The sequence below is a fragment of the Hydractinia symbiolongicarpus genome, chromosome 4 (genome assembly GCF_029227915.1).
Source record: "Hydractinia symbiolongicarpus strain clone_291-10 chromosome 4, HSymV2.1, whole genome shotgun sequence".
NCBI lineage: Eukaryota > Metazoa > Cnidaria > Hydrozoa > Anthoathecata > Hydractiniidae > Hydractinia > Hydractinia symbiolongicarpus.
Genome location: NC_079878.1, coordinates 26,748,463 through 26,776,270, shown reverse-complemented (window position 1 = coordinate 26,776,270; position 27,808 = coordinate 26,748,463). Strand labels below are relative to the sequence as shown.

General features: G+C 33.4%; 1 protein-coding gene and 1 long non-coding RNA gene across 3 annotated transcripts; one reads left to right on the top strand and one right to left on the bottom strand.

Annotated features, from left to right (window-relative positions):
* Positions 1 to 875: 875 nt before the first annotated feature.
* LOC130642140 (uncharacterized) lies at positions 876 to 6,368 on the bottom strand. The gene is made up of 3 exons (XR_008982544.1): positions 6,131 to 6,368; positions 5,735 to 5,929; positions 876 to 1,751 (listed from the first exon to the last, which is right to left on the bottom strand). It is a non-coding gene; the product is annotated as an uncharacterized LOC130642140 (long non-coding RNA).
* A 2,658-nt stretch (positions 6,369 to 9,026) lies between these two features.
* Positions 9,027 to 25,625, top strand: LOC130642139 (uncharacterized). Of its 2 annotated transcripts, XM_057449224.1 has the most exons (19): positions 9,027 to 9,182; positions 9,348 to 9,473; positions 12,666 to 12,769; positions 14,203 to 14,295; positions 14,396 to 14,524; positions 14,608 to 14,754; positions 14,895 to 15,020; positions 15,105 to 15,356; positions 15,668 to 15,790; positions 15,888 to 16,010; positions 16,230 to 16,403; positions 17,130 to 17,318; positions 17,722 to 19,019; positions 19,106 to 19,247; positions 19,704 to 23,630; positions 23,721 to 23,900; positions 24,139 to 24,256; positions 24,433 to 24,486; positions 25,056 to 25,625. In XM_057449224.1, the coding sequence occupies exons 1-19, from the start codon at positions 9,118 to 9,120 to the stop codon at positions 25,201 to 25,203; spliced, it is 7,518 nt and encodes a 2,505-aa protein (XP_057305207.1). In that variant the 5' UTR covers positions 9,027 to 9,117; the 3' UTR covers positions 25,204 to 25,625. The 2 variants fall into 2 exon arrangements, with proteins under 2 accessions (XP_057305207.1, XP_057305208.1); XM_057449225.1 differs by lacking the exons at positions 9,027 to 9,182; positions 9,348 to 9,473; positions 12,666 to 12,769 and adding an exon at positions 13,910 to 14,042.
* The last annotated feature ends 2,183 nt before the right edge of the window (positions 25,626 to 27,808 follow it).

Here is a 27,808-nt window from a genome sequence, read left to right as displayed (position 1 = left end):
ACGTGTATATATTTTTCTACATATTCTTGCAAACGTTGCCATCTTTGTGTTTCATAGGGAAAGCTTTTTAGCGTGATTCTATTTCTTTTAGCAATTTTTTGCCACAGCCTTCATAAGCGCAGTGGAGTTGTTACACCATCTATATTTTATTGCAAATTGTTGGTATTTTGTTGTACTGCGATAGTTTTATGAAAAAAAAAGATATTGATATATGTCTTTCTTAATTTCTGTGAATGCTGGAAGACTTTACAAGATTTTAGATATGTACTTATACAGTAGAGTCTCCATAACTCGAACGGCCAGGGGAAAAAGGAAACCGTTCGAGTTAAGGAGACGTTCGAGTAGTAGAGGTTTTCAAGTTTTTTCAAAATTTTTCCCTTATTTGCCTACCAGATGAAAAAAAACAGTATATTAAGTACGTAGTCTTACTTATTGGGGTATTTTATTTTACAGGACTTGTTATCGACTCTACTTCTTTTTGACCCTGCCACAGACGCCATTGTCAGATTGCTATGAAATTCTGTTTTTGAAAATTGGTTAAGAATAGGCTGTTCAGGTCAAATTTTTCTATGCGCCGCTCGACCTTCTAGCCGTATGCAACGTTTTCTACATTTCTATACGGTTTCAACGAGGGGTCGCGCAACTCCTAACTCCAAGCCATTCTCTAGTTATTGTTATTTTTATGATAGATAGTATAGCCCTTTTTTGTTGCGTTTTTCGGCCAATTTCGCAACAAAACACGGCACAAAGACGGGGGTCATGTATAGGTTTTTTTTCACAATTTCTATCTTTAAAAATCAATAACTCCAGATTGAGACATGGTAAGAACTTAAAATTTTTACAGTAGATAGTATATTTGTAAAAGAAAAAATATATTAATTTTTGATGGTTTATTTTTAGAAATGACGTAATGATGACGTCATAGCTCAAATATTACTACAAATTGCTCTAAAAGCGCAAGAAAGTATACAACAACCAGTAAACAATTTTATAAACTGTAATCTTAACGTTAAACAAAGTTCATTAGAGTGTACGAAATTTCGGACAAGGGTGTAAATTTGCAGACCAGATAGAAAAAATGACGTCATAGTTGAAAAAATCTTTCCAAATTGATGAAAATGCAAAAAAGTTCACAGGAACATAATAAAACACCACAAATTAGTAACTATTCAAAAATTATACAAACACTCTTAAGGAGTACAAATATCTGACAAGAGTGTAATTTGCAGACCAGATAGAAAAAATGACGTCATAGTTGAAAAAATCTTTCCAAATTGATGAAAATGCGAAAAAAATTCACAGGAACATAATAAAACACCACAAATTAGTAACTATTCAAAAATTTTACAAACACTCTTGAAGAGTACAAAATATTTGACAAGAGTGTAATTTGCAGACCAGATAGTAAAAATGATGCTGTAGCTCAAAAATAACATAAAATCAATGTATAAAAGCAAAACAATTATACAATAACCGGCAAAAATGTTTATAAACTGTAATCTTAACATTGAGAGACTTCATAGAAATGTACGAAATTTATATTTTTGCAGACCAGCCAGAGAAAATAACGTAATAGCTGAAAAGATATTTCAAATTTAAGGAAATGTAAAAAGAAAGTCCACAGGAACCACTGTAAAACACTAAGTTGGTAACTATAAAACTTTGACAAACACTCTTAAAGCTTGCAAAATATTTGACAGAGTATAAATATGCAGACCAGATGAAAATGGAACAACTGCACCTTTTAGCACCTAAATAAAAAAAAGAACGCAAAATATTAAGCTACCATAAGTGCTAAATGTTTTAATAGAACAATATATACCACATGTCACAAGTTGACAAAACAATGATCCTCAAAGGAAGAAGTTTTTGCCATAAAAAAGTTCCACGGTTTGAACGAAATACATTACCACAAAAATTTCTTCCCTCAAATATATAACTATACTATAACTAACTATATTCTAAGATAACATAATAACGTCTCCCTTCTCAAAATCTAAAATTATTGGAAAACTCCAAACTGTCTCAGGTTCTGACTCATATACTACATTAAACAACGTGCGTTTAGGATTGGAATGTCGTTTTGCTACACTTAGAATTTCCCCTTTACACCAATATGCATCCTCTTCATCTTCTTCCTTTAAATGATGCCGTATGTGTAAACCAACTAAACAATCAGGGTCTTTGATGAAGGAAGGGAGTTTGTTGCTTTTTTGTTGTTCAGACAGTTTTTTCATCCTTTCTTTCTTGATCTTTTCCATCAGTTCCTTTTTTTGGGTTGCAACTACTTCATCTCTATCTTCCTTCGACTTCAGGTTATCCTTTGTTACCTTTTCTGCAGATGATGAAAATGTTACATGCATGATTTTAACAAAGTTTTCAAGAAGCTCTTCCCAAGACAAATCAACTCTTTTGTTTCCACTCTGTTTTGTTTTGTTAAACAATTTGGAATTGCATTTGAAAGGCATAACATGCCTGTAAAAATTCATTTGCGCTAGCAAAACTTCTGCACGTTTTTGTGATGATATATCCATGACGTTTTTTTTCAGTTCATCAACAGATATCCAAGCCTGGACATTTAGCTCAAGCAATTTGTTAAAAGCTTCCACTTTCTTCAATGCTATTTTCTCTTCAGCTTTCTTTTTCATATCTTGTTTAGCAAGCAATTTCCTTTTCCTCTCCTCCAACAGTTCTTTTCTCCTTGATTTATACTTCGCCTTCATTTTTTCCACATTATGTCTGGCTGATTCCATCATACTTTTTTTCTCATCATAAGACTTCTGTTCAAACCAATCAAGTGTTTTGTTACGCGACCACATGGTTAAAGCCTGCAATGTTTCAACATTGGCACTTGGCTTCGTTTTCACTAACAAATCCAAAATTGCAAAGTCACTTTCAGAAGCCTTATTGGTTACTGGTACAATTGATGACGTCTCCTTTATTATCTGACTGGGGCTCCAGTACTTTCCTCCAGGCAGTTGATCCTTACATTGACGCTCTAAGATGATGAGAATTGCATGGCAAATAATTTCAAGGGCTTGCTGTGTTAGAATATCCAATTCATCATCACCTGTATCCTCAAATAGCTTGATAAATAATTCATCTTTGTTGTGTACAATAATACCATCCTCTTGGAAAATATGACTGCCAGATAGAAGTGATGAACAATTGTTGCAGAGTGCAGATAGTTTGACTTTAAGTTGTAACAGGTATGGATTTATTTCGAGGATACTTTCACAAGACTCTATTAATCGCCACAATGGACCAGTCAATAATTTATCAATAATGCCAAGTGCTCTGACTTCACTAAGAAACAACTTATTTGATACGTCTTCATTTACAGCTTTCAGTAAATTATTAGGATCAGGCCATGATGAAAGAAAAGATACGACTGCATCACGATGGTAATATAATGCAGCAGCGTTATAAAACAATATGTTAAAACGATTTCCAATAAATGGTACAAAGTAAGATTTCTGATTGCGACCAGCTAAAAACGAGTTAAAATACGATGCTACTCCACATTCGTCACTTCCACGCACATGAAAAGCTTTACAAGCTGTACGCACTAATCTAGAAGCAGAAGATTCTTTTGCACTATTGAAGGCAAATACTGTTTCATAGTCATCACAGAGGACCATTCTCTCAAATGAATGCAGAACTTTATCTGCCTCTGAGGCAAAATTTGCCAGAAGATGTAATTTGCAAAAGAAATTTCCCATATCGGTCATGTCCGTTTTTTGTGTTTCGCTTAAATAATTCCAGTTTTCTACAACATTTGGTAATAATTTTTCCCTTAAAGATTTCAGTTGTGAGTTAAATAAAGGATTAATAGGGCCAAGATCCGACATTGTAGATTTGATTGATGTGACAAGCCGGGAAAAATTTGCATCCTTGTCACATTCTTTCAGAATGTCACACATGTCATCAATTGTGTCAGTAAAATTTTTCATTACTATTGCCGCATCGCCACCTGCAACTTCTGATAATCCAAATGTTAAAGTTTTTCCTTTCGATGTTGTAATCTGAAAATTTTGATAATGTTTATGGTATTTTGATGTACCATCTCCATGTAAACAATTACCAAACGCCTCCTTGTCATTATCAATCATTGCTTCTGCAACCTGTAATTGTGCTAAAATTAATGCTTCTTGCATTAAATGACTTTTTAAACCTTGTGAAGGCAACCTGTCAACCCTTTTTTTTGCAAGTTTTTCAAGTACAACCTTGATCACATCATTTACCTTTCCCATGCTGACATTCAAGGAAAGTAATTCCATAACAACTTCTCTTATTTCGTCTGAATAACGACCACCTTCAAATGTTACAATTTCATTGTCGTTTAATAACGAAACGAGCATTTGCAAATCACGATTTTCTTCAGTAAGTTGCTTCATGTTTGTACAGAGTTTGTCATAATCACTTTTTAAACACTTCATATCATTCACTTCTTTGTGGTCAATCAATTTTTTCTGGTTTTCAATTTTTAACAACAAACTGTGCGTCTTTCTTTTCAGTTTTGCTTTCTCATTCCGCAGATCATCAACTATAGTTTCACTGTTTTCTAATTTATCATTGAGTCTGTTCAAGTTTACTTTCATGTCATCCAACTCATCACTTTTATTCTCAGTACCAGATATCAATTCAGCTATTTCTGATTCCATTTTATTAATTTTATCATCTCTGTTTTTAATTTTCTTTGATAAATTTCTCAATTTATCTGCCCTCGCTTTGCTATTATCTTTAAATTTCAATTCCACATTTCTAAGTTTTTCCTCTACTTCAAGATAATTGTTCTTTATACGACGATATTCTGCTGTCAACTTATTTTCATCCTTCATTGCTACAAATAACTCGTTACTAAGTTTCTTAACCTCTTTGACTTGTGTGTTGTATTGAATTTCTAATTCTTGAAAATTTTCGCACTTTCTTTTTAAACTTTTGTTTTCCTCCTTTAATTGTTTCATTTTCTCTTTAAACAAAACTTCATTTCTAGAACTAGCCGCATCAATAGATCGCTGATGTGGGGTAATTTGCACTGGAACACTAAACTCAGCTTCCAACAAAGTTTCTATAGCAGAATTAGCTTTCCTTTTTTTCAGACCATTTACTTTCTCTACTAGTCTTTTAACTTTTGTATATAACGCTTTTTCTGGACATGTTATTTCAACACCAAGTAAAACAAATCCATCACTTACTTCTTTAATGCTTTTTTCATTCAATGAAGAAAAAAGATCATAAACTTGTTTATTTTTAATACTCATTTTTAAAGCTGAAAATATATCAAGCGAAACTGCACTAATAATTTTATTGTCTAACATAAGCTGCAAAACTTTTAACAATGCATATTATTTTTAAAATACCATTCCTACCTAGACTGTGTATTATCTGCCTTTCTAGTTTACGTCAGCAATTATGATATAGCTATACATACTAAACAATGGAATATTTACAAAAATAACATTATATAATCATTATCTCTTCAATTATTATCTAAATCTTGCTTTTTAAAACAGTATAAGCTAGCTATAAAGTAACCTACTCTGACTCTTAGCTAACTTTAGGCCTGGAAAGTTGGAAGAGAGGCGTTTTTGTAAAAAAGAATAATGGTAAACAGTAAACAGTTTGCAAGAACTGAGTGGGTAACAAATTGGTATCTGGAATCAACAAATTTCCAAGCCTAATACTTTAAGTGTTTAAAAACCAAATCACACTAGTAGTAAGCAAAATATACCTTTATCTATTAACCACACAGTGGTATGGAATAATTAAACACAACATCACACACTCCATCTTCTGGTCCACTACTTCGGCTAATATATATATAGCTAGGTAGCTAGCTAGCTTTGGTGCTTTAGTTTAGTAGCTGTGTCTAATGTTAACTGGAATATCTAGCACATAGCCATGATTAATAGCCATCATTCCAAGACTATAAATTATATAATAAAATAAAATAAATAAAAAGTCGAAATTCGTTGTTGCACTGCAGCAAGTCACATAGAACTTTAAGACGGGGGTTCGATATAAACAAAAAATGCTTTTTCTCCAGATTTGTCATGCAGGAAAGTTAGGAATAAGAATAGAAATTGAAAGTATATTTTTAATATAAACTAATTTCAAGTGAGACTACCTGATACGTCATGCACTTTCCTCTGTTTGCGCCAAGTTTACATTTCCCTCGTCGAAATCTGAATACACTGTTGGTCGTTTAAACAAGTCTCATTCAAAAAAACAAATTTAAGGTACTTAACAATCACTATCTGCCCATACACCATCTGTCTTAAGCGAAATAGGTGCCGAATTCGACGATTTAAAATAAGTGCCATCACGCGCAATAACAAAATACGCGTTGCCGTGTGCGAGCTTGTTTTAAGCTGAATTTCCGAACACGGCAAAAAGTCACGTGACTGAACAGCCTATTAAGAAAGCGTTGTCGTTCGAAACACAAACAAAACATTCGAATCACGCATTCGAACAATATAAGGCCCACAACACACGTAAACAATAAAATATGAAAATGATAAAGAGTTAAATGATCAGGAAAACTTATCAATGTTTTTTCAAAATGCCACAAAATTCGAGTTATGGAGTCAAAAACCTTCAAGGGACAAAATAATCTGTTCGAATTAAGGAAACATTCGAGTTATGGAGGTTCGAGTAGTGGTTTTTTTATAAGAGTTTATTAGGAAATTTTCACGGTGCCAAAGAATTCGTTCGAGTTAAGAAGACGTTCAAGTAATAGAGGTTCGACTGATGGAGACTCTACTGTGTAAGAGAAATTTTCGTGGGAAAATATTTTCGAGATTTACCCACGAAGCAGAGAATTCACCAACAGGCACATACCGCAAAACTTTTCTTCAAGTGGTGCCTACATTTTCAGCGTTTTGAAAACTTTCTATTTATATCCGTTAGAAATGAATAAGCGAAACGATGCAACATGATGTTCATTCTGCGATGTTATTTTTTCGAGTAAACAACGAGTAAACTGGGTTTGAAGTGGCTCCATTAGTTACCCAGTTTTATGGCCGCCCGGCTTTCTTGTTTGCATTGAAACCATCCGTTGCCGATTTGCAGATTGCTGCATTGTTTTCAAAATCAGTTTTGTAAACAAAATTTTTGAAATCTTGCGCGTAAATTATAAAAGTAACCGTTTTGCTCATTGTTATTTTTTGCATAAATTATAAATTATTTTTCTAGCGTAAAAACTCGTTTGTTTTGTTATTTGATCGTTTTAAGTCAGTTTTTAAACATTTCTGTGGGTATATGCAGAAAATAAGAACCATCAGCTAAATGTGAGGGTTATTTGGGGGGTTTATGGTTGAATAAAAATAAAAACACAATTTTAGTAAAGTAAATCATCACTCAACGAAAAACGCATAATTAGTGATAGTAACAAATGATTAATTTTTTCTTTTGTTCTATGAAAGAAACAATAGTCACCGAACACTGATTATATAGCGAAAATTCATTAACTTTGAAAAAAAAAAATGTACCAATAATATGCAACCCCTTCTGCAGTAATATTTTTTTAAAGTTTTATGAAGGGAAAGGATCGTAGCCTATGGTATGAAGGTTGTTATTCTTTATCTTATTTTCAACCTAGGTTTAACAATTGGGTGGCTTATAAAATATAATTCAGCTAACATTTATAATACGTTTTAAAACAGTTTATTTTACTAATCTCAAAAACTTTTGTTTCTTTATTCAATATATAGCTAGCTAACAGAATGCCACAATCTAAGACTTTCAACTTTCTTCAAAGAGGAACCTTACTTGTAAAATATAAAAGCTAGCCAGCTAAATAGCTAGCTACATATGTTATGTATAATTATACCCCAGCTTCATCTAACCACACGTTCCCACAATCTTTGTATAAATAACGCCTGTAACTATAAAATTTCTTTTAGGGTGAACAAATAATAACTTGGTTTGAAATAAAACTTTTTAAAGTCAAGCGTTTTAAAACATATCCTTGCCATGTGCAAGTGAAGAACGATGACTCGATCAATTGCTTTTACTAGCCGGATAAATCGTAACAGTGAGACAAACTATTAATTATTCATAGTAACCAATATACTGGTTATGAAAATCAACATGTACCTGGGTCTGTTAGCCGTTAAGTAAGCGCTAGTGGCTTTAACCCTGGCAGCAACAAATTTTGCTTGCGTCAGCACGTTTTCTGTGACGTCATCAAAAGCTTAAAATTTCTTTAAAATGCCACCGTCTGCTTAAAATTCGATTACTTTAGTTCTAGAGCGAATTTTTGCATTCTGTTTGAAGTTTCTGAAAGCTAAATGAAAGTTATTTCACATATTTTCCGGTTTTTGTATAGATTATGAAAAGTTGCCAAAAGTTGCCCGAAAATACGATTTTTTTTCGACCTGAAAATCCGAAAAATCGGGAAATCGGATTAATCACGTGTTCAAAACATGGCAAATGATTCTTCTTGATGAAAAAAGTTGATGATCCTTATAACATGTTATATGAAACCTTTATAGTTATAAAGGTTTTATAGAGATTTTTAGGGGTGGTTTCGAGTAATTGCCAATATCAAAACCTCTGAGAGGCATGGGACCTAAATATTTGGCGTGAAGGTGTCTAATAGATAAATGCTGAAACTCAGTAAGGATCATAGCCATGCAACGTAGCGTTAAAGAAGGGGGGGGCGGAATCCCCCCTCCCCCCGCTGGACCGAATAAGGTTAACATCAGACAACAAACCCTGGGAACCAGGATGCTGTGATATGTATCAGAAATAATTGTCTTTTCACTTACAATGCAAAGATGCATAAAAAGAATTATTATAACTGTTGAAAACGTAATTCTATCCTATTTCGTAGTCGAGACAACAGCAAAAAAAATATGCTTGTTGTGGAATCCAATCATTTTGAAGATTGCTAAGTAATCCAATCAACGTTAAATAATGAAAGTTGACATTTGATAAGCTGTGTTTTGTAAATATTTCCCAATAACAAAAAAACATCGCTTAAAAGTTTGAATATCATTATCGTGACGTTCAAACTTTTGTTTCCTGCTGTGAAATTCTAAGAATTTTTTAGAAATAAAATATAGCTTCAAAGCATATTTTGTGGTCTCATTTACACCTTGGAGTGGAAAGATGAAGGTGTTTCTGTGGTTTTTATGTTGTTTAAAATTTTCTGCAAGTCAGTTGAGTCCACAGGGGTAAGCAATACTAAATAATAACTATTTATTTTATTCTAGTTATCACGCCGAAGGAAAAGCCATAAAAATCACCTTTATATATCTGATATACTTTCCAAGCAACTAACTTTTATTCAAACTATATGTGTTGTTTTTTTAATGATACTATTTGATTTTGATTTTCAGCTCAAACGTCTGCAGAAAAGCAGTGGCTTATAATGCGTATGAAAGCCGAAGATTGTACAGGGTTTCATACCACAGTTACAAGACTAAGACTGGTCTTTTTGGTTGGTGGCGCAAAACTCGATACAGGTTATTTTATGTTACATTTTATTGATATTGTGTTTTTTTATATATATTCTAACAGATATAAATTATTGTTACATGAGAATAAGGTACTATATCTTATTCAATTTAGTTAAGAAAACAAATAAATCTTTGTGATTCTTAAGCAGTGTTTTCACGTTTCATTTTTTTGACGGAACTTTGTCTTGCTTCGATATATTGGCTAGCCTAGTTAACTAAGCTTTCTTCTTCGAGTGAATAAAATGAGTTTCTCTCAAACTAAAGCTTAGACGCAAACGAATTACTCGGCGGAAACCCCGAGTTTAAATCGAACAATGTGATTAATCGCTTCAGAGGACATTTTAATTTATCTGTGAGTTGTTTACCAAGCTTGGTCAATTCTTATTTTTGTAAAAACTTTGTAGAACACTAATGTTTATTAGGGTAAGTGAAACCACTTGCTGGAATATTCGGGATGAAATGGGCTTTCCCCGATAATAATCACGTGAGCAGAGATCAATAAAATTAACCAATCAAAAAGCGCGGCCAGATTTTGGCCGCCGAAAAAACGTTTGAGACCCAGCGTGTTTTTTCCCACCTTAACTACTCCGATTTCTCGGTGGTAAGAAAAATTACGCTGGGTCTCCTGGCTATATATTAGCATGTGTAAGCACGAAGTTGAAAGCAAATTTGTCAAGTTGATACCTGCTTTCAACCTGTTGAAAATGTTGAGCACTGCTCAACTTTTTTAACAGGTAAATAGTAAATCCCCATTTCTCTCAGGTAAACCATATGACGTATTGAAATAATTCTCAGCAAGTATATGTTAAAAAATAACACGTTTGTTGAAAAAAATAAAGGAAAGAAAGGAAACTTTTAGCTCAATCATGATAGCTGTCGCAAAAGTAAAATATAAAAAGATAAAAGTTTGGAAATTTTTGCGTTATAGCTAACAGCTTTGTATTTCTAAAACGTTGAATTTTCCTGACTGGGACTAATTTAACGCCTTATACAACAATGTTGAAAGCCTTTTTACACGTACGTGTTCCAACTTGATAAAGCAACACGAATCCAAATATGGTTACCATATTTGGATTCACGTAATTGGAAACAAAAGAATTCTTCGAATTTAATGCTAATGTTAGAAATTACTTTCAAACTAAAGCTCAAAAATATATTTTTATTTAATCTTAGTAGTGAATTTAAGGGCATCATCTTTTCAGAAAGAACGTTAAAATAGAATTGCACCTTATTCTGGAAGCACGGAGTGATTTCATGTCACAATAGCACCACCGCTTGATCCGCCACTGGCAGGCTACTGTCTATGATTCATAGACAGTAAATTCTTATGGACACCCAACAGCTCTAATTAAAGCTTAGATATTTTTGCATCATGAAGATGATCTGATTTTTCAACAAGGTGCTTCGAGATCTTGTCAAAAGTTGAATTTAGGCAAGCTAGAGAATGAAACACGTTACCGGATTACTTTCAGTGTTAAGGTCAAAATTTTTGGTATTTTAACCCTCTATCTAGGAGGTCTTTGTCTAAATCTACAGTGGAAACCATATTTTCAATAGATTTCTAATGACTAGACAAATCAGTATGCTGTTTTTTTTACAAAAGGTTCTTAAGAGAAGGATTTTCACAAAAGTCGTAGCTTTTTTATGAAAAAAAAGAACTGCGTTGCTTTTTTCCTTCGTTTCTTTTAGGGTTTTTCCGTCTTTAAGGTTTTTCCCAGCAGATAATCTCGTAGAATGAAATAGGGAAAAACCTCGCATACGCGATTCAAATATGTTTTTGTTTTCTCTTAATCTCAATAAAAACAATAGAAAAATTATGGTTTTAACCGAGTACAATCTGGAAATGAAAAGGCTATATAGAAGACAAACATTAAAGGAGAGGCGAACAATAAATTATTTTGTGACAGCCAGAAAATAAATTTTAGGCGACGGAATATTTTTTATAGATTTCTAAATCCTAGAATCTACCAAGATAACTACTATTATAACAAATAAATAACTATATTTCACAACTAAGTATCTATATATATATCTTTCTAGCATTATTTTTACAGATTTCTAATGGCTGCATTGGGCTGAAAATAAGTAGGTTTTGAATGTATTTACCAAAAAACATGAAAAGTAAGATCTTTGGCTTGAGATAACTAAGAACTTTTTACGCACTATAATACGCCATTTTGGATGATCACAAAATTATATAAAACAATATAAACTAAGAAGTCACTTAAAGCTTTTAAAAACATGTAACAACATTTTTAGTAAAAAAAATTTTTCAGAATTTTATTTCACATAAAAAAAAAACTTTTTTGGGGGGGAAATAAACCTAAATAAAAGTTAGGCGAAGTCACTAAATTAATTTGAAGGTGTAACTATATACACATAAAGAGTTAAAAAAAGATTACAAAGGGGGACTGAACCAGCCCCTCCCCCCCCCCCCCCTCAGCACGAATAGGGTTAATAGACCAGTAGAATTTAGTCGCCTAAAATAATTTTTGAATGACTGGTAAGAATTAAAATTTGCTGACGTCAACAATTTTGCTACGCCGTCAACACTTTTTGGCGTTGACAATTGTGTGTCGATTGACATGGTTTCCACGTTCATTTTTTCTGGTACTACATTTAGCAATGGCAACCTTTTTAAAAAGTTTGCCTAATAGAAAAATATAAAAGTCAACGAGTTTTAGTCTTATTGGAATTGTACTTTAGGAGTTATAATAAAAATAGCTTTAAATCTAAACAAACCCAACAAATTTCTGTTCTTAAAATCTTAAAACCTTTCTGATCATAAAAATTTTAAAAAGATGAAACCTTCAAATAAATATTAACTCTGCTTATTTACACTTCTATCACAAACTTAACATTTCCAAAGTATTCAATCTCAATTGGAATAATAAAAAATAAACCTGTGTCATAATTTAACGACCGTGACCTGTAGCGTTCAGGAAAAAACAAGTGGCCCGATCCACCTCCCTCAATGAATACAAATAAGTTTCTTCAAAAATAGTTTAAGTTTATGAACAAAATTAACTCGTGTAAAAATAATTCTGCAACAAAACAAAGCAAAACAAATAAAATGTCTTGAAAATGAACATGTTGCTAATTTGAGTAAAATAAGTGACATGAAATGTCTGTATGTGCGTTTGTTAGTAATTAGATGATTTGTACACATTTATTTTTTGTGAAATATATTTTGTATAGAACTTCTGCTACTGCGTATTACAACAGAATTCTCGTCACGAGATACAGAAATACTTACATTTGCTGCAGTGGATGGTCAAGAAGATATGATGCATGTCCTATACGTAAGTAGCTTTAGAACACTGTTTCTCTGTCGTGAAGACTTTTTAACTTCACATTTATAAACTACTCGTTAACAAAAATCACGATGTAGATTTATTTTTTATATACGTAATATAACAAATGTATAAGTCTGTGGGAAAACTTAAGGAATTTCCAGTTTTTGAGATGAAACATTGGCTATATTTCCTCGATTAGGCAACCGTACCATGGTAAAAGAGTGGTTACATCACACTTAAAGCTCTCTCGAACACTCTTTTTTATGAAAAAACTTATCAGGCTACTCGGATTTTCATTGTATTGCCTAGATTTATAACTAGAAATGATTGTCTCCACGTCTTTTTTTTATGAGATTCTAAATATTATATGAACATTATAGAGTTACCATTTTTATTAAGATCTGTTGAACTAGCTTAACAACATTTTAAAGTGGATGATAGATTATCATGCATATCTTTTTTTTAATATTCTTCAAAGAGTGTTTCATTGTAACGTTAAAAATAATAGTTAATTTTGTATATTTTTAACTTTAAAATAATTTTCTTTTAAAATAATTTTCGTTGACATAAAACTGACAATATTAAAGCTTTGGGTCAGCTCCTGTTAATTTGACGTGCAAAAAATTTCTATCTCTGCAACATTTGTTGTGCGACATTTCTTATGTCGATTTGTTATGCAGTGGTAACGGGACTCTTGTGCAAATGGTAGTTGGCATTTTTTATGGCAATGGGAACTGACCATAATGAACTTATTGAAAGTAGTCTTCAAGTCGTGGATAAATCTATGGGGTCGCCCGTTCTTTATATATCGAATTTCGTGTTTCCGTAATAGACAGACTAAGAGACAGACAACGGCTATTATTTTAGAGACACCTTTTGTACAATAAAGTGACACAAAACAAGTTTTACGAATGTTTACGAGAATTTGTTTTATTTCTACAACAATCGCACAACAGGGGATGAACCAACTACTACTCAACATCTTTCTTATAAATTGAGACTGACCTTAGTAATGTGGATTGTACAACAATTATAGGCTTTCATAAAAAATGTTAAACCGAAATTTATTGACACGCCACAACCGGAACACCGCTAATACTAAAAATAATAACTTGCAAGACCTCATTACACTAAATTTCGTACAAGTTATGTAAAATATGCAAAAATTAAGACAGTGAAATTGTAGTTGGGGTTGAACATCACACATAGATGTATGAGCCTTAGATTTTCAGAAAATGTTTTTTTTAATACGCAAGCTATAAAATGCTTCCAGTAAAATGTAAGTTAGAAGAAAACACACTGGGTCTGTTTTATGGACTTAAACTGAAATGTGAACGAAACACTGTAGCATGTTTTAACTCTTTTACCCAAAATAAAAGTTATGATCATTAAACCCTTTCCGAAAAAATATGAACTTTTCTTTGCAACTTTCTATGTAGCTATTTGTGCAAGCGGTTGTGGCAATGGTAGATGCACAAGTCCGAACAAATGTACATGTCACAGTGGTTACCATGGAGATAGATGCCAATATGGTGAGAAAAATTAAAAATTTTAAATATTCCATAACCATGCTATACAACCAAAGAAATAAAACGCTAATAAATATGCTGCAATCGTTTTCTCTTTTTCTAGATATCAACGAGTGTTATTCTAGACCATGTGACCAGAACTGTAGAAACCTTCCTGGTACATACGCTTGCACCTGCAGAGCTGGTTTCACGAAAACGAATCCACGCAATCCAACCGATAGATCTTGCACAGGTGCGAGTTGAATACTGAGATTATTAACCTTTAAATTTTCATTTTGATTTTCAATGTTTAATTTTAATATTTATTGACCATAGATGTGAATGAATGTTCTGCTAGTCCCTGCTCGTGTAGTAACTCTGTTTCGAGTTGCCGCGCATCATGCAGAAATACTATTGGGAGTTATTCATGCTCGTGCAACTCAGGCTTTCAATTGAACTCTGCAGTGAAAACAATTTGTGTGGGTAAGTCAAATGATTTCAAACAGTCTTCTAACTCAGTGTTTTTGTATCTATGAAGTTATTTACTTTGCTAATTTGGAAAATTTGTCTTTTTTATAACAGCTGTTCAAAATTCGCGAGAAATTTTCATACCATCTTTTTAGATATCGATGAATGTTCTTCGTCCACACTCCATAAATGCCATCATCTCTGCTACAATACGCCTGGTTCATTCTTTTGTAAATGTCGGGCGGGCTTTAGATTATCCAGTGACTCTAAAACTTGCACAGGTAACATATCTTAACTTTAATGTAGTGTGACGGTTGGGAATTATATTAATGTAATAGTAGTGTAACACTTGCTTTCATTATTAGACATAGACGAGTGTAAGTCACTTAATGGAGGATGTGGTCATATATGTACCAATCAGGTCGGCTCATTTCAGTGCTCGTGTCGGAATGGCTATGAATTATTATATGACAAAAAAAGATGCGGTGACATTAATGAGTGTTTTGTTCAAACTCCTTGCGACCTTTCAAAAAGTATGTGCCACAATTACCCTGGCTCATATCAGTGTGTCTGCAAAACAGGATACCGAATACTGCCGAACAACAGGACATGCATAGGTAAGTAGGACAGTTTTTTACTGCTCATGGTGTGTAGATTTTTTGTTTAATAATCCAAGTGATCTATTTAACATATTCGTACATTCGGCAGTTTCTTTATTGTTTTTATTTGTTTATTTATTTATATTTTATTTATACCTTTTTATAAAAATTACCAGTGTCTACAGGACAAGAATATTTTCCTTGTCCTTCGAACAAACAGAAATAAATTGATATTTAGATTAGCTTCACCATGTAATATTGCTGTTTAATAAACAAAATAATTTTTTGATAAAAAGATTGCATAATTGTACACTCTCATTTCCTTAAAGATATCAATGAATGCACTACTACAGTGGAAATATGTCAACATCAATGCACAAACAGTGAAGGTTCATACTCATGCTCTTGTAAAGCTGGATACCAATTGAATGAAGACAAACATAAATGCGATGGTAGTTTTTTGTTTGTTTGTTTCTGGTTTTTGTTTGATCACAAAAACACACGACTACAGAGGAATATAGTTCATAGCAATATAAATTTGTATTTTAGATATTGATGAGTGCAAATTAGAAAGTCATAGATGTGATCACAAATGTCAGAACACAATAGGTTCTTACACATGCTCCTGTAGAAATGGATATACCTTGAATGCTGATGGTTTCACATGTCAGGGTAGGATTGATATCTACTGTATAATAATAATTTCTTTAGGGTATTTTAAGCTTTTGTTTATGTTGTGAAATACTACTTGTAAGGTAAAACATGGTCAATACAGTTTATCTTGTAAAATACTATTATATTTGTTGCTGGGATATAAATATAAAAATACTAATCTAATCACAGTGTGTTTAAAAACTTTGTTGTTCTACCATGACATGCAATTTCTTATAGCTCTTCCATGCATACGTATATCAAAGCCTGCATTTGGAATAATAAATTGTACTGGTTTTGTAACAGATTCCGTTTGTAACTTTTCCTGTTCGCTTGGTTTTGAGTTGCAAGGTTCAAGCAGACGTGTTTGTTTATCTAGCACCACTTGGTCAGGACATAAAGTTTCATGCAAACGTAAGATATACCATGTGCATTACTTTTTTCAATGTTTTAGTAAAAGCTTTTTATATAAAAATGTAATATTGCTGCAATTTTTACCAAACGTTTTGAGACACTTTTTAAAATTTAATTTATATACATACTTTCCCCTCAACCCAAAACAAAATTGATTTCAGACTTTCTTTATGACAGAAGTATACTATTGTGATTCTCCCATATTGTGTGAAAGGACTAGAAGATAGAAAGATTGTAATTCTGTCCTTATCGCTTTTTCTGTCACTGTTGTAAAATTTTGTGTTGTTCTCGACTACTTTTGGCACAAATTGCACCTTCTAAAGTTATGCTACAGTTATGCTAGGATGTCGTGGACTGTGGGCACACAGTCAGTGGCTAGAAAAATTAGGTAATCGTTTGAAAGTACACCAAGATGTTTTAAGCAGAAAAATGTTGCGTTGATCCACTGAATTTGATTTTGGAATGGCTAGTGAAAGTTTGTTCCATTTTTCGATAAGCCTTTTTTCTTGGAAATGAAAATTTCCACATAGATTAAAATTAATTATTTACTTACAAAGCAAAATAATGACGTTACTTTTAGATGAGTGTACGCGAAAAGCTTCGTTTTCTAAATAAATAAAATTATAAAATTAAATAAAGTGCTAATACAAGCAAAAAAAAATTAATTAAAGCTGCCTGTCATAACTGAATATATGTTCATTAACATCTTCGAAACGTCCCCTACAGGAAAAACATGCCCAACTCTTCTTCAACCAACTCATGGATCAATTATTATACCTTGTTTTCAACTATTTGGTTCCACTTGCATAAAACGATGTCAGGATGGATATTACTTAGAAGGCAATCGAACAACAAAATGTGTTTCAAATGAAAAGAACATGGTATCATGGAATAATAAAGATACATATTGCAAAGGTATTGTGATTTAATTTGTTAGTATCAATTTTTGTGAATCGTTGCAAACATTTTATTAGACTATTTTGGTATTCCGCTTTTTTGGTTACGAAAAAACCTTTTATAGGACATCAATATTGCAGTAAAAAACTAGGTTTTGATTTGCCATTCTATAACTCGTTTTGAGAAAGATAATGAGATGCAACAGGGTATTAATTCTATGTACGACGATAGCAGTACAAGTAGGAACTGAGGAGGCTATCCTGGATCAATTACTTCAATAATAGTATATAACTCCAACAAGCTGGTTTGTTCTTATAATTATCATTTTCAAAATATAAGATTGGAAGTTTCGTTGTTATTATTGTCTTAATAATTACTGCTAACAATGTGTGTTACTTTAATTATCCGATTCTCTGATTAGTTATCACGCCTTGTCAACCAAATCCTTGTCATCACAATGGAGAATGTACACAGCTATCAAAAGTAGAGTACAGTTGCAACTGTGACGGGACTGGATTTGTAGGAAAATACTGTCAAATCGCCATGGTTATTGTTTCAGAGCCCCCACCTGTATTTGTTGGGATTGAGTCTGAACCTATAATTATCACAACTAGAGCTGAGAAAAGTATTGAAATCAAGTTCCATGAAAAAACTGGATTGTTAAGGTTTTTACCAAACCCAGTTGTGTTAAAGTATCCTAAATTGCAGGCAAAGTTTAAAATCAAGTCAAATCATTCTGGAGTATATAGAGTAAAGTACAGCATCAATAGCAATGATTTGCCCCTACTTCCTTTACCAGATGATGTTGTACATGTGTTTCAAGCAAGTGTTCCTGAGCCTGTCAAAATTGAAAGTGATATTTTCAAGCAAGGTTGTCAACAGCAAGAGCTCTTAGGTAACGTTTCTTTATCTTCTACCTGTGAGTGGAATAACAATGGAACATCTGGATTGGTGACAGTATCTGCTCCTTTTATAAGCAACATTCCTTTCTCCATGAATGGTCTTGCTAAAGAAACCTTTGACACATTATCACACAATGGTACCATGGAGCCTGTAGGGGAAATCCTACAACTGTTAGAACAAAATAAATTTGCAACATGTCCCAAACAATGTAATTCAAGTGTGAATGGCAAGAGAAAGATAGACTTTTTAATAGGCAACTATTACTTTCCAAAGTATGTATTTAAAGCACTGGAAAATCTTCTTCCGAACTGGTTTAGTATAGCTTTCAGTGAAAAAGAACACAAATACGATCTTGAGAACTTACACTCAAAAATCGTTAAAGCTAACAAATTGGAAAGCTATCCACCATGCAAAAAACTCCATTACATTGAAGATACAGGTGACCAATACATTGTGTACACACCAAAGATGTTTATGGAGTTTCAGTTTCAGTCAAGTATACAGAAAGTATCAGATTTAACAGCAACTTGTTTTTATGTTAACCTGAACAAGGGAATTGTCTCCGTGAATGTTGATAAAGGGCTTGACATCTTTAATGATTTTGCAACACTTGGTTTACCTATCAGTCGCTTTACAGTAACTTCGCTAGCTTTCACTCCATCGGTGCATAAAATTAAGCAGTGTGTTTTTACTGGGGCAAAACAATTTTGTATTCATCCAGTCATGAAGATAAATAGTCGTATTACATCTACCTTCCACATGAACAAGTTCACGTTCAATGGTAGCATTTCCCTGGAAACATATAACCTTAACGAGGTAAGAATTTTACATAAGTTTTTAATATTAAAATATTTTTGCGTATATTTAAAGCTGCAGTAGCCATTTTAAGAATCTTTTTTTAGTTACTACCGAAAAAATTAGACGCAGCATTTAAATGTCTTTATTCTGGCTCGTTCAATTATGAAATGAAATTAAACTTTCTTGGAAAGACATTAAAATTAAAAGGTATGGATCAATATTTGGATGGATCAATGCACCGATCAGGTAACATTCTCTGCTATTCTCTTTATTGGTATTTTACTCTTACCTATAAAGGCACTGCACATTAGCTTCCCAAGTGTTACAAAGACAATTAATTAATTAGAACAGCTCAACAAGCACAACAAGCATATGATTGTTTGGTTGGTGCTTAAGCTCTTGTTCTACATCATGCGGTGACTTTTTGCTGGTACTTGGTGGTAGAAATATTTATCCAAATTAACAAAATGCCGATATGTCACCAAAAATTAATACCCTCGCCTCGTCTACAGCATGTAATAATGAGGTTCGACTTGCAATTGGTGGAGCAATTTCCCATGAAGCAAGTGGTCGTTGGTTCATGTTCTCAATATATTCAATGTATATGTAACGTTTAGGAAGCTAGTGTGCAGGTTGACTATAAGTATATGTCTAATAAACCAAATGGGAACCTAGCATAATTTCATGTTTCATTATTTCTAGATTCATTAGGGTATTGGGACATCACAATGAATCCAATCCTGACTGCGTCTTCTTTTTTGTATGATTATTCCACAATAACATTTCAACCATTTAATAATTCGTTTCTTAAAATGTCATTGAAAGGAAATGGTGGGATGGTAACTGGCATTGGGGATGTACTAAAAACCATACTGATTCTGAGAACATATCAACGATATTTTCTAACATATACATCAGCATTGGAAAATGGACTAAAGGTAAAACATGGTGACTTAGCTAAAATAGTTGCTTCATTAAAAGAGTCTGTGGAATTCCCGTTAAACGCACTGGTGCAAGAGTTTATAGGAAAAAATAGTAACTATCACAAAATTATCAAACTCTTTAAAAGAGTAAAGGAGAATCTATTTAACATTGAAGCATTTGCCTCCACATTAAAATATTGGTTAAAATCAAAACAGATCTCAGAATTTGATCAAAACATTACCTTCATTTTACACTACACAGCAGGTATTAAGGCAATACAAATAATCCCAACATTGTCTCCAGTTACATTTTATCAAAAAGATATTATCATTTCCTATTTTGGAAAGATATGTTTGTACAACCTGTGCTTAGATGATATGTTGGTTAGACTTCAATATGAAATCAATGGAGGTCGAGTTATCATAGTTTCAACCTTTACTACAGCTAGAAATCTAAGTGCACGTCTACGTGTAAAGAAAGGCGATATGCTTTATCTAAGTATATCTAAACAGAAGCATCAGTTTTATGGTTATATGAATATTTCCATAAAGATGTTCAAGGACTTTTACGATACAGTTTTAAACATCACTGAATTGCAGCTTTCATTTAAATTTCGCGCACAGCTGAGCACAAAATATCAGTTTGATGTTTTTGGTCATTCCAACCTTCAAGATGTTTTGAGTTGGAAGAATGTCATTCAAGAGATTAGGGGAGAATCATCAACAATGTCACATCATCTTAATACGGTCATGCAAAGAAATTTTGAAAAGATAGCCAAGGATACAAATAAACGACTTCACCTGTCAAGGCAAAGGTTATCTGGTGTCAGAGCTAAACTAAACTCCTTAAAAGAAACGCAAATTATAAGAAAGACCCAATATGAGAATGCTTCAGCAGAATATCGCCGCGCTTATGCTTTATATCAACACACAATCATTCAATTAAACACAAGTCAACAGGAGATGGAATCATACACGTACATAAAAAGGTTGTATATAGAGAAAAACTTAAGCGGAATATGTCCTATACAAACTTGTAAGCAGAAATGCTTGTACGTACCAGTGTGTAAAATTTGTCAGGACAAGGTTTTTAGGATTGTGAATTACCTCAAATGCGACCAAACAGAAGAGAACGTTCGAACTGTTATTGACAAATCATGCCCTTCCACTTGTGATTTGGTAAAACATATTTTCATTCCACGTTACACAGGGACATGCAGACAAGATCCACGTGAACAAGCTGTTATTGATGCAGTTTTGAACAAGGCAATATCGGTAGTGACAACTAAAGCAGGAAAAGTAATAGGTTCAATATTTGGGCCTATTGGAGGGGTAATTGGAGGGTTTATCGGTAAGGCAATTGGATATATCGTTGGCATGTTTGTTTCATGCAGCAGGACGTATGAAGTAACTACCAAGAAAATTCCTTACAGCCAGCCATGTTTGTTACCTTGCAAGACCACAGAAGTGCTTACCAGGAAAATATCTACATGCTACAACAAACAAGCAAATGTTCAGGGTCGTTCCAATGTTACCAGACAATGCAACTGTGTGCGATCTTGCGTTTCTAAGGTGGCTGAGGTCACTTGCACACTAAATAACTACAACTGTATCAAAAAAAGACAGTTATTCCTGAAGATGTCTGATAAAATTCCTAAAAAGTTTGCAGACTTGTATGAAAGTATCGAGAAACAGAAAACAAACGTTGCAGCTTTGCGCACTAGATCACGAAGTCTTTTACGCAGTAGAGAGTTCTTCAAAGAAGAGCTGAAGAAAAGCAACATTACACTCTCAAACGCACAACATGAGCAAAAATTGATCAAACGGAAAGACTTATCAGCTACAGCGATACTATCACACGAAATTTGTATTATGGCAATGTTTAATCGCCACCCAAACTTGTCAAATGTTATACACGCATCCAGCCCTGTTACATTTAATGGTACACTCCCATTCCTACAAAATATATTACTTCGTCTTGACTTTGCGGATAAAGTACAAAATAAAACTACTGAGTTTGTTTTTGTTTACTCGTTCGATGATGCAGAATTGTCTTTGAAAACAGCAATGAAGAATATTTTAGTGAAATCGTTTTGTAAATCCAGAAGAAAAAGGAGATCAGTGGATGTGGAACAAATTAAAGAAAAAGGTTACATCAAATCGTGGTTTGGTAATGAAACAAATGAGGCTCCAATGCAGAAAGCTTGTGTTCAGCTTAAACACACTTCTGATCTTGTTAGGTATGCTTTGTTATCACTGCAAAATTTAACTAAAGATGCATTGGAACTAAAAGCCATGGTGAACGCAACCGAGAGGTCATTACAGTTCAACAAAATGGAAACTAAAAAGGATGTGTTAAACGCGCAACATGAAACGATTTCGTCTTTGAAATACGAAGTATCTATCTATCGTAACAAAACCACGGTATTTTACGTGCTTTCACAGTGGAAAGAGAACATGGAGTTCTACAGAAGTGAACAAAACATATCATTTTGTCTTGCGTTTGTAGATTGCTTAGTTAGTTCTGTAAGTGATTTGATAAACTTGCCATCAAATTTTAACAACAAAGATAAATTTTACAGAACATTATCCAACATTACAAACTCAATTGCAGAGTTAGGAAGAGAAGAAAATGTAGATACATATACCTTGGAATTTCTATTTCTGGAGACCACTAAACTGATGGAAGGCATTGATACTATTCTAAAGGAAAGCTTCCACTGCAAAGCACTTCCGAAGTTGATTTCTGTAAATACAACTTACTACGACGTTGAAAATGGAAGCAGCATTACCCTAGTGTGTGGTACTGTTCAAAGTGAACTCTCAGTGTTGTATACCTGGAAGCATAATGAAAAAATCATCGATGAAGAAACGAAAAACGCTTTAACGATGATCGTTAAGTTATCTGATCGTGGTAACTACGTCTGTGAGGTGAGATCTAAAGTAGGGACAGTTTCTTCAAACGCTACATACATTAATGTTTATGAAAAACCAAAGTTTATTGAAGACCTCACAGATTTGATGCTTTTTCTTCCCAACATAAGAAATGTTTCCTCTACTTTGGTATGTAATGTATCAGCTTTTCCAACACCATCTTACAAGTGGTTCTTTCAAACGTTTGATATGTTGAAAGCACCGATTGAGTTGGAAGCTAAGTCAATAGCATATTCAATACCTGATGTCAATGCCACCCATTCTGGATATTATTATTGCAAAGCTAGCAACGAATTTGGTGAAGTTACTAGCAGTTTTACCCGATTGGACGTCCTTGAGATTCAATATCCAAATTTTGTGCTTGAAATTGGCGTTAACGTATCTGATATTGTTTTTGCAAATGCTAGTGTTGATTTAAAGACAGTTAATTCTTCCTATTTTGCACCTATCTTAAACAAAATGAGCATATCTGACTGCCAAAATATAACAGCCACTTTTAATGAGTCGCGTCTCTCAATCACTATGTCATCATTTGCTAAGGAAATTATTTTTAACAAAACAATGGAGGATGTTTTCGACTTCAATGTAAAGTCAAGGCAAGACTTATCTTTGTCAGCTGCAGTATTTCTTCAACAGATATCCAATTCTTCTATTGTGTTTATTAATGACAATTCCAGTTATTTCAGTATAGTTGAGGATTCATTGTCTGTTAACGTACGATTTAACATTTGTCAACGTGGATATAAAATTCATGAGAACGGATTAACATGCGGTAAGTGAGGTGCTTGTTTATCAAACTTAACTTTACTACCTTTGCTACCTCGTTATTTTGCACGCTAATTCGATCGTTTTAACTGTGTAGTCCAATGTCCTGCTGGAACGTATGCAAACGACGAAGGTGTCTGCGTTGCTTGTAAGGAAGATCATTATCAAGACTTACCTGGTCAAACATACTGCAACAAATGCTATTTACAAAGAACAGATAAGACCAAAAACAATATGAGCAGGCACTATTGTGAAAAACGCGAAGGAAAAGTTGCAGGTAAATTCTCTTTGACACCGTTTTTTGGTACCATTTTAAAGAAATTTAATACTCTGAAGTAATAAATAGGTAGGTAATAAATTTATGTGCTGTCTGGAGAGAGAACTCTTAACTAGTTATCCGCAAGAAAAATTTATAAAGAACGAAAATAATACAAACTGTGAACTCATATTGCTTCTTAGTAAAATAAACAGGGAAAATGTAACACCATATTTTACCGAGGTGGTTATTATTTTAGTGGAAGCTCATGAACAGGACTATACATCGATCATACTTGGTTCCACTGCTTTTTGTCTCGTGTTTGTGGTTTTGTTTATTATACTGTATGTTTACAAGAAGAAACGCAGCTTTAAAAAGTAAGTACTGTTTTCTTTCAAAAATTAGCCGAAATATACCAAGAGTTTTGCAACCTTTTGCAAGCGAAAGCTGTCAAGTTCGCTCATCTTGATCTCTACAGATACTTATTCTCTGTGACTAATGTCTTTTCATTCCTATGCTAAGTATTGAATCAAAGTTTGTGTCTCTACCGTAGATATGTGGTGCGCTCGACATACAAGACACTGGAGATGGACGAACCCTGCTCAAGGTGCTATCTCTACTTTTAACTCTTTTCTTGGAGTCGGTCGGCTTTCGACAAATAAATATTAAAAATTTATCCGTTAACCCTCTCTCAGGATGGATCACATAGGTCTGTAGTCGAAAATCAAGGTAAAACAACCTTAAAATTGGACTGCCATAAATTCTGGGGACTGGGCTGTTATGGAAAGGGCTCCCCATATTTGCCATAGACGATGAGCTACCCAACGAGAATTAAGTACCCAACGATGGGAAACGTAAATCATATGTCTTTACCTTAGCAATAAATTTCATTTTCAATTTTGAAAAGTGTCTTAAAAAATTATTCCAAGTAGGCGTTTCTCACCCTTGTATCTTGGTGTTTGCTTTTTGATTCCCATGAGGTGTTGAGTTGTCTCTAAATTCATTTTACTCGAAAACTAAATTCTTTCATACCCTGCCTCCCTTTAGAATAAGAGAACGGTATATTTATCTTTTTGCAGCACTGTTTAGAGCTCAATTGTTTCGATAAAACTAGTGTTATGTTTGTTTTAAAAAAAAACGTGTGTTAATTGATGTTTACATGAATTTACTTGCTAGGGAACCCTGCCAAAGGTTATTGTACATACGTGACAACCCCACTTATCAGGCGTGTCGTCACGACGAAACATCAGTCGTGAATTCTTCTCAGGATTGCACTACAGATGGTGAAACCAAACAGGCTATCATCAAATTACAACGTTACTAAGATTGTTAAAGATTTATTTTAAATTGACGAAAGTTTATTTTTGTGACGAAAAGTGGTTTGTTTAGAGCGTCAACTTTTGATTTTTCTAATAAGAAATACTTTATGACTAATATTTCTATTGTGATCAGCTCTATTTCATTTGATTTTGTTAGACAAACAGGTGTATCTATGATTGAACAGAAATTGTACAAGACAAGACAAATAGTTTGATAACGAAACTTATACAATTTCTTTTTATTCAAACGCATTAAAGAACATTTCTTCGTCTCACGAAGCAGTAATCATTCATTTTGTTTTGTCTTGTAAGTTGCATTGATCGTCGAATAGCGACAGACAAACAAATTTTCAAAGATAGAATTTTTATCATTTTTATATACAGCAAATTATATGTGATTTATGACAAAATATTAATTCTAAAGTAATGTAATTGTTTTGTTTTTAAATCTGCTGAGTTTACTTACCTCTATTTGACTTTGGAAAATTACACTGACAATTGGAATACGTTGGTTGGCAGTTCAGTAGATTAATTAATTTGTCTTAGTCGAAACAAATTTCAACAGCCAGCTTATTAAGCCTATTGACTTATCTGTTCCGGTTCCGCAAAATACACAGAACTATTGCCGCAGAAAGCATGTTAACAAGATTTATTGTGAACAATTTATTCTCCATAGCGTGTTTTTGCCGAGGGGAGACTTTACCACAAAGTTTTAACTTTATAGTCAAGTTTTTTTTCCATATTTTCTAAAACTATGGATACAGATGAAGTCAAAGTGGCTAGTAGTAGAACGGGTGTGGCAAGAAAAAAATATTTTTGTGGTTTGGAGTGTATAGCTTTTGGATGTAGCAATAAATACTACGACAAAAACGGAAGTACAACCCCTTTTTTATTTTTTTAAATTTCCCATGAAAAAGGCAGAAAAATGCATGGTGTTTGATCAAGCGCCAAGATGGTAAAAATTGAAATTCTTTGTTACCACAAACACATATTTATGTCATCTTCATTTCAGAGAAGACCAATATAAAAGAAACCCAACAACCTGGAGATTAGATAGGGAAACTGAACCATCATTGAACCTAATACTTTCACTAATTCCATCTACACACCTGCAAGAGAACGTAGTTCCACCCTAACAACTGAATATTCAATTTCAACAGTGTTAGCAGCTCCTTCACTACCTTTTTTACCATCAAATTTCACTGACCCAATGTGTGTAAGTTCAATTTTTTAAGACAACACAGAGTCAGTGATTGAGGTAGGGACACAGACAGATTTTTCATTTGTTTGCTCTGCCATTTATGTCTTAATATTGACAAAATGAACATGCCAAATCCCACTCAACACAAAACTTCCTAGTCAACATATGTATACTTCTTGAGGAAATGAAAGATGAAATCATTCCGATAGAATTGTTGTGCTAAATCAAGATATATAGAATATTTCATCCTTTTCCTATCCTGTTAAAATTTGATATTATTATGCTTTGATTAGGCCTTTACATAAGATTTTGAAACGCTATGAGATTTCGTCGTGTTTACATGGAGTTTTATTTATGGCAGCTATGTAAACTGCACATGCGCCATAACTTTGTAGACATGCGCAATAGTTTTTTTTTAAACACGCACTATAGTTTATTGAAAAGGAAAATACCTTCATAAACATGCAACCTTGTCCCCAGAGCATCTTGTATCTTTTATGACGAGAGAAGAGACAACAGGACTTAGGAACGAGGCTGGTAAACATGCGCATAGTTTTATCTTGGGAACATCATGTTTACTTGAATATTTTAAGGCGGAAATGAAATCACTGATATGAGTTTTATTTCGCCCGTAATCATGTTTACATTTATGAAAACTAAATTAGAAAATAAAATAAAATTTTATTCCGCCCCAAAATGGGTCCAATTTAAAGCCTTAAAATGTTTTTAAAATGTTCTAAAATGCGGAGATTTTTGGGACGTCAATTTTACCGTTTATTTGTTTTGAAATGCCGCACGCAATGTAAAGGGTGATAAAATTATTTCATTTTCAAGTGTTCTGGTAGGCTATCGATTAGCAGCTCCCTCACAAAGTTGAATACTTTTAACTTTACGAGGGAGTTTTATTTTATCGCTGGATCACAAAAATCTCTGGGCCAGCGCCGTGTTTTGTCTATTGTGCATGAACAAGTAAATCGCCCGGGCAATTTAATCGCTGCGGCACAAAATGCTGCTTTCTGGAAATTTACTTTAACTCTGTGATAATTTATACAAAGAGTATAGCGCATGTCAAACACAAAAGTTTCACACCAAATGAATGAGAATTTACTTGTTTGAATATTGGCCGATGTGTGACTTTGCCTATTTTTTTAGTTACGAAATAAAATGGCTATGCATATCAGGTAAAAAAAGACACGGTTAATTCGTGCCAGCTGGACTGTTTTCCAATTCGGTAAAACTCGAAATTAATATTTTTAACAATTTAGCTTTTCTGTATAGCTATATTTTTAAACTTAAACGAATCTTTCAGTGAGCTTAAAAATTAAATAATTGAAAACTAAACCCAACCAGCTAGGTCAAATCAAACATCAACTTCGGCATGATTTACCAAACATTTCAGCATGATAACC